Raw genomic sequence first — 8,333 nt, 5'->3', positions numbered from 1 at the left:
CCATATTCTTAAAAACTCTCATTGTCTGACTTCATGTCGACATAACGTCCCATGGTGTTAACTGTCAGCAGCATCAGAATGTCCATTGCACGTTGATGTCAAAACAATACCGCTGAAGACACAACATTGGGATGGTTTACTAACTATTTTGCAATATATTGGCGTATATAATATATTGACTGTTGGGCCTGCTTTTCGTCACTAGCAATGGAGACGCTTCAAGGACTTTAGGAATATTGAAAAACGAGAATATAAGGCATAATCAATATACTCGAAAGGAAATTATAGGGAATTTTGTAACACAATACTACTATCTGGCTTGGAATCTTAATATTTTCCTCACCAAACGACCGAAATGAGTTCACCGGAGCCCGAATCTGAATATCACAGACCTGAACCAGAATACTACTCCACGTCAGAACCTTTGCCAGAATATCACAGACCTGAACCAGAATACTACTCCACGTCAGAACCTTTGCCAGAATATCACAAACCTGAACCAGAATACTACTCTACGTCAGAGCCTTTACCAGAATATCACAAACCTGAACCAGAATACTACTCCACGTCAGAGCCTTTACCAGAATATCACAAACCTGAACCAGAATACTACTCCACGTCAGAACCTTTACCGGAATATCACAAACCTGAACCAGAATACTACTCCACGTCAGAGCCTTTACCGGAATATCACAAACCTGAACCAGAATACTACTCCACGTCAGAGCCTTTACCGGAATATCACAAGCCTGAACCAGAATACTACTCCACGTCAGAACCTTTACCAGAATATCACAAACCTGAACCAGAATACTACTCCACGTCAGAACCTTTACCAGAATATCACAAACCTGAACCAGAATACTACTCCACGTCAGAACCTTTACCGGAATATCACAAACCTGAACCAGAATACTACTCCACGTCAGAACCTTTACCGGAATATCACAGACCTGAACCAGAATACTACTCCACGTCAGAGCCTTTACCGGAATATCACAGACCTGAACCAGAATACTACTCCACGTCAGAACCTTTACCGGAATATCTGCACCCGGAACCAGGATATAATTCGACATATGAACCTATGTCAGAACGTGGCTCGTATGAACCCTACTCAGAGGGTTTTCGTCCTGAACCAGAATTTAACTCAACGTCGGAACCGTATTCAGAATTCTATTCACCTGAATCAGAATATGGAAGAGCCGAATTACATGCAGAACCAGAGGCTGAGCCATATGGATGGCCAGAGCCGGGCCCAAACTGGAGACAGTCGTATCTGGAATGGGGCGAGGCTTGGCCCCTGCATGTGTATGTATTCGGACTGATTTACATATTTCTAATGTTTTTCGGGATTCTTCTTATCTCGGCTATGTTCGCGGGCAAAAAAGGTCAACGCAGAAGCAAGACCACTATTGCTCTGAATGCAATGATCAGCTTCTTTGGTGGGACTCGAGCGCTGAATCTGTTCTTGGACCCTTATTCCTCTAAGAAGTCCGTACCTTTCCTCTTCTCACATCTGCTGTGGTCACTAGGATTTCCCGGACTGACGGCATCATTTAGCATTGTACTCCTCATCTTGTTGGACACCACAAAGATGGACATCGCTCCTCCGAAATTTCAGAAGCTCGGCAATATCGTCCTAATCACCATCATCCACCTCATCATCGTCTCCGTCGTTGACGTCCTTGTCATGTTTTTCGGGGCCCAGGTGAAGGCTTTGCTCGTGTTCTGTCAGATCCTGTTCGTCATTTATGGCTTGGTTCTGGCAATAGGATTCGCCTATGCCGCTTACATGATCAAGAGAAACCTCAGCGCGTCTGACGGAGTTAAAGGTAAGTGGTTGGTAGTCAGAGGGCGCATTTTTGGGTGCCGTTGGCTGCGTAGTTTAAGTCAGTTTGTTCTGCAATATTGTATCTCTTGAAACCAGAACCCGATGAATCGTGGGTTCATTTGTGATATTATGTTTGTCAGACCCATTCCTATACTCCTTTGTTTCAACAAAAAAGGCTGAACGTTTGAGACATGCACTACTTCGGGTTTTTCTCCCACATTAACCAGAACAAACTGTGAATACACAATGCCATTCAGGAAGTGGTAAAATGTGGGATTGCACCTTTTAAGTAAAGCACAAATCCTAGTACTTTTTAGAGTTGAGTCACATCCGGGATTCGAACTCACGCCCCTAGAGTCAGGTACCTAATCGCCAGTCTACACTATGATGTTACTAAACAGTGCTGTATTGTATAGGCGCATAGGTAGCATTGTAGTGGGTGAGTGACTTTTAGTCTGTGTGTAGTCTCAGCGGCAGTATTTCGGCCATATCGTGGCTTAAAATAGATACATATTCATGATAAATGTACACATTGAAAAAAACTGGCGACGAAGGACAATAAAACCAACTAGTATATCATAGTAACAAGAATTCAACGTGCACATTGTTCTAAAATAGGATTACAAATTGGCAAAACGATAGAAAACAAAGGCTGAGTATCGCCAACAACTGAAGGTAGATCACCACTCTTGGGACCATAGGGCGTGGCATTGTAGGTCTCGTATGTAAATTAAATACAATTAAAACACTTTTGTGTCGAAATTACTGTTTTCTCGAGGTAAAAGCTGGATCAGTGCGTATTCTGTATTTAGTCATCATTTACGAATATCCGGTAGTTCGGGGTATGCGTTTGGGTCTCATTAAATTCCACCCCACACTGTTAATGTATTCACATCGATCACCAGAGGAGAAAAGGTAGTGAAACACCATCATGAGATGGATCGATCCGGATGAGCACTTTTGTTACTTGAATTGAAAGGGGAGTAGTTGTCTGAGATACTCATATCAGGATATTAATGACAGCCCAAAGGAAAATAGAGAACGCACATTGTCCACTGATAATTACTTTGTGGTTATTGTGTGAGAAAATTGCGAACGCCTGTGGGAGATACAGTCAAGGAGCCACTGAGATTGCATGTCTATGGTCCTCTGAGATTGCAAGTCTTTACATTTTTGTATATGTTACCCCGCATAAGACAAACCAGTGGTTGAGAACACAGCCCCATCGATGTAATACAATAACTAAGGCACAGAGAGTTGTTTCTCGATCACGTCACACCGCGTCCCAAAATAATGCTAGGGTCTGTTCTAATCGACAGTGCTTATTTTCTAGTGTTTATTTGTTATAACAAAGGGCAAAAATAAATCGGTATTGCTATATGCTAAAATAATATCAGCAAAAACAAAGAACACTAGTAAATAAACGAGATTGCACTAGAATAAATAACCCTATTTCAGCATTTTGACATAAAATCATTAAAAAGGAAAGTGTTTGATGCAGTTTACCATTGTGGAATTGCACGTCCTTCTACGGGTGACGAGCGAAAGGTGTAGCCACAGCGGTACCCCATTACTACAGATTCTGAAACGCTTATTTCGCGGAGAACTTGGATGTGTACAGGACATTGATCGTGTCGCCTTTTAGCATCGCATAATGACTACACAAAGGTGAATTTCTACTTCATTTCGGTACCTTAGTGGTTAAAGTAACTGTTCGTCACAAGAAGCAGGTTCGGTTTGTCAAAGAAGGAATCAACTAGTTGTTTTCATCGGTACAATTCTTTTTGTCATTCTCCCAAAGACCTTTTGTTTTTTTCTCTGTATTTATAAAGAATAGCGTAAATCCTTCTCTAGTATATCAAATTGTCTGTTCCTTGTAAGGTGTGGACTTGAGTTCCTTTTTCCCATAAATAGTAAAATCTGATTTGTAAATGAAATGAATCAAAGTCTATTATTCCAGACGGTAAATATTGTAAATTAGACACGTAAATATCCCTTAGACACGTTAAACCTAAACTGACACCTGATTTTCAACATCGTTCTTCTATAACTAATGTGTTGTTTTGTTTGTCAATCGATCGGACATTTAATATTCCAGGGATAGGTGGGAAGAATACTTTTTATCTGAATGCAAAAGTGTACTTCCAAAATTAGAGTCATTACGCATTGTTACAAAATCTAATATCTATGATGCCATGTAGTGTATTTAATGATTAGCAATAGTTGGAACCTGAAACTCCAAGGAACGCTTGGTGTTCCCGTCCTGATATTGCAGAAAAGTTTGTTACACGAGGTTTAATATATAAAGATGTGTTTATTTACTCATTATCTTTGTTTTCAAATTAAAGTGCGCCGTAATTTTTTTCTACACTGAATGCTGCAATGAAACGTTATACTCTTGCAAGAATAGTAATCATATATGACGCAAAAATAACGCTAACATCACATTACTTCTGATATCAGAAAACTGATAAATATTATGTTCTTTAGAATTGGAAACCTAACAAGCGTATAGGACTTGATATGCACTTTCAACCCCTCCATGTTAAGTTAGTTCAAAATGATTATAAACAGTTCTCTCTCATAATTTTCAGAAAAGTAGTGCTTAAGTATTAAGCCCTCAATAATACATTTAAAGAAAACTCTCAAGAAAAAATCACCAGGCCTTATAATGACGTGAACTGTCGGATTAAAAGATAAAGAGGATTAAGAGATACGTTGATGCTATTGAAATGAGAGATACGTGAATAAAAAGTGAAAAAGTGAAAGTTTTAGTTAAAATCTTCAATAATCATAAAGGTTATAGTATTTCGTTTAATATCTCAAATCACCTGTACACTGATAACCGAATGCCATCATTTAAAAATTGCTGTAACTTAATACATCTATGGCGCTACTCAACATGGGCGACGCGGGGGCTGTGATCAAAGGGTACATAGTAATGCGTTATGTATATCAACAGATACGTATATCTGTATATTATGCACATCACTGTCAGTGACAGGTAACTACCGCCACGTGTTACGTCATCACCACGTGACTAATCCATCATGGCTGACGCACCTCACTGGTTTACCAATAAACGAGATAATGGTCATGTCAGCCATACGACATCCCTGGCTGCAAGTGGGGTGTCTATGCATGTTAACACGCTGTAAATACAATATATGTGATTAATCATACCGGGCTGCTACCGCCCCCGGCAAAATAAGACGCAACCGTATTCAAATGTTACGATAAGCAACAACATTATTTGCCCTATATTCGAATGGGGTAATAAAGATTATCGTTCCTTCCCACCAGGTGTCGCGTTGTGACAGTCTTATTCACTAGGTGGCGTTTTGCTACATCCTTGACCTCGAAGGAACGAGCGATATTTTCTGTGAAAACTGGGGAAGCGAATTAGTGTCATAGTCTGAAAACATTTTTAACTTTTACATACTAGATAATACTTACATCAACGCAGATGATACCAACTTCTGGTATTAAAGAACATCTCATCTACATAGACGATGCCTACATGTTACGACATTGTAAGGTACATATGAAAAGGTGTCATTTAGTATTAAATTATCCACTTTGCAACCTTATTTACCACTAATGAACAAAATATTTGTCAGTCTGTTTCATATGACCAATTGAATTTATATTTCAAAACAGCTGCATGAAGGCCTTGCTAAACTGATAATAAGTCAACTGCTTGATTTCAACCTTTATATGTCTCAGTGAGGTACTAACAGATCATGCAACATAGTGACTCTTCATTTAAATCTGTCGAGGTTATGATGAATAAGTTTATTTCAAATTTTATTTCACGCTTTTACTTTGAAATGACTAAAGAAATAATTATCTCAAAAAGACAAGTATTTATTATATATTTGAACAAAGTATTTTCCATGTTTAGTCAATGTCAAATTGGGCTCGTAACTTCCTAACGCAATATAACGGCCTCACTAAGCCTGCGTACGATTAACCACGTAGATGGAAATATCTTCAACGGTGATTAAAGTATCATCACGCAGCTAATTTGTAGCCCTAATACCGTTCCGTAGAAAACACAGGGAAGCTTTCACACAATGTGGACAGCGCCCCCTGCAAGCTGTATGACGCCATGTATTCATGTGATTTCGTTTCGAAAGGGGTGTAGATCATAACATCTTAGAAGTCTCTGAGCGATATAAGACGCAGCATGTGGACAGAAGTATAGCATATGACACCTTATACTGATAAATTTATATACAGCGTTTTCAAGGAGACTGTATTCTGTCTTTGATAGGCATTCTAGAAGTTGAGTAGATGAAGAATGAGGACTATGGTTTATGGATATACAACTTCTTTTATTCAGTGAGTGCGACGTTTCGACATAGATACTAATGTCGTTGTCAAGCAAATGGTACAGGGTAATGAATTTGTGGAGGAATATATACATTGATTGTTGTTACAAATAATAAGTCTGTACTTCAATCCACTTTGTTATAACATCACCCTACTGGCTTCCAATCTCCTATACCCTACTCCTTATTAACTTCTGGCTTCCCATCAGCTTGTGTACATCAACCTCATTAATTGTATAGACAATTCATCGTCTTCTCATTCATTGTAACAACAATTCATGTATTTTATTCCTCCACAAATTCATTACCGTGTACCATTTGCTTGACAACGACATTAGTATCTATGTCGAAACGTCGCACTCACTGAATAAAAGAAGTTATTTATCCATAAATCATAGTCCTCATTCTTCAGGCTGTATTCTGTAATGTGGAAATTTGTTTTTAGAAAACGTGTAATTTTCTTTAATGCACACCATTATTGTTAATAATATATCTTATTAATTGACCCCAGATGTTCAACCTCCAGTTCGTATGACGGAGTAGTAATTATTAATTATTTTCGGCTGGAGTCAGCGTGGATACTTCTTCCTTAATTGTCCGTAATTCATGTAATTAATCCCGTTTTAATACACAGACCTGCATTATGGTGGATTGTGATGGGAATGTGTCTGTGGAACCTGAAACTACGAAAGCCATTGATTAGTTAATCGAATATGTGTATCAAACGTTCATAGATCTTGTCCAAGTGTACGACGTGTTGGGGCGCACCCTGTGATCTTGGATTCGATAATGTTTCTACTTTTTACGCTGCCATAACCGGGTATGTTAGGTTCATCAAATTTGTAAACATCTGAGGCTTGTGTTGGGCTTTGGACCTACTTCCCTACTACTAAGTCCTCATCCATGTTCAGGATGCAGTTCAACCCAACAACTTGTGGATATGTTTATGTTTATTTACGTTCCAGACGAGCAAACCCTTCGTCTCCTGCGGCTGACCAAGACAATCTACATGTCCGCCTTCATCTCTTTTTCCATCTGCGTCACCAACCTCTACTCCGCCGTTTCCGACTTCGGCGTGTTCACCACCAAGATCTTCGTGGAGTCATGGCCATGGTGGATACTACAAACAGTCCTCAGGTTGGAGGAGATAGCCGCGTCCTTGGTGGTACTTACCATCTTCATAAAGACGTCACCAACGAAGACACTTGTCGGCTACTTTACCCATCTGTGTCCCAAGAGGTCAAACAGCATCAATACCTCTCACCATGAAAAAGACATCTCTGACCAGCAGTCCACAGAGACGACGCAAGTACCGAAGAAGGTGGCGTGGGTGTCATCAACAGACACTGGTCGGCATCACGAAGAGAACTGTTGAGTCCACAATGGCACTCTGTTACACTAGCACTCTGTTGAAAGAGCACACTGTTGCACTAGCACGCTGTTGCACTAGAGCACTATGTTGGTCAGCTGGGTAGCCAGTGGTATCAGAGATTAAAACATCGTCCTGCTCTGTCCTCAAACAGCAGAAGCATCCTTCCGTCTGATGAGGATCCTCGCTTAGTCTTTAGAGGAAAGACTGATATCAAAGAAGGGTTTCTAGTTTTACCTTGTTCAGTTTTAATCTCGTTAAGAGTGAGTGAGTGAGTGAGTGTAGCTTTGCGCCGCTTTTAGTAATATTCCAATCTATCACGGCGGGAGACACCAGAAATGGACTTCACACACTGTACCCATGTTGGAATCGAACGCAGCTCTTTAATATGACGGGCTAACGCTTTAACCACTAGGCTATCCCACCGCCCCTCGTTAAGATATTTATTCTTTTATACTATTGACCATGAGAGGCTAGATCCAAATGGACAACTGAAGCAGGGCTATCATTCCATGCTAACATGACCTGCATTCCCCATTTCTGAGTGCAACCCTTCTTGAACAGAAATTATGATGTCCAGGTTCTAGAGAATTCAACACAATTTGTTTGAGAAAACTCACATTGGTTAGCGGGAGAACTCAGTTATCTGAGCGGTCAGATCTTCCTGCTGTATGAGGAATGAGCCACTGACGGTGTTTGTGAAATCTTCAAGACGACTAGATATCCAACAAAGGTATCTGCGTTCATTTAGATTGTGACCACTCATCGCTACAGTTGGTAGTGAATCGTTACTATG

General features: G+C 40.0%; 1 protein-coding gene across 1 annotated transcript; it reads left to right on the top strand.

The window, feature by feature from the left end:
* The first annotated feature begins 355 nt into the window (after window positions 1–355).
* LOC137258820 (uncharacterized) lies at window positions 356–7,543 on the top strand. The gene is made up of 3 exons (XM_067796516.1): window positions 356–434; window positions 756–1,835; window positions 7,134–7,543. Exons 1-3 carry the CDS (start codon window positions 356–358, stop codon window positions 7,541–7,543), a joined length of 1,569 nt encoding a protein of 522 aa, XP_067652617.1.
* The last annotated feature ends 790 nt before the right edge of the window (window positions 7,544–8,333 follow it).

The sequence above is a fragment of the Haliotis asinina genome, chromosome 12 (assembly GCF_037392515.1).
Source record: "Haliotis asinina isolate JCU_RB_2024 chromosome 12, JCU_Hal_asi_v2, whole genome shotgun sequence".
In the NCBI taxonomy this organism is placed as follows: Eukaryota; Metazoa; Mollusca; class Gastropoda; order Lepetellida; family Haliotidae; genus Haliotis; species Haliotis asinina.
This window is presented reverse-complemented; position numbering and strand designations above follow the sequence as displayed.

Coding starts and splice junctions, on each gene's coding strand:
- LOC137258820 (XM_067796516.1), top strand. CDS start 356: ATGAGTTCACCGGAGCCCGAATCTGAATATCACAGACCTGAACCAGAA. Junction 435..755: donor GTCAGAACCTTTGCCAGAAT/ATCACAGACCTG, acceptor ACAAGCCTGAAC/CAGAATACTACTCCACGTCA. Junction 1,836..7,133: donor CGCGTCTGACGGAGTTAAAG/GTAAGTGGTTGG, acceptor TTTACGTTCCAG/ACGAGCAAACCCTTCGTCTC.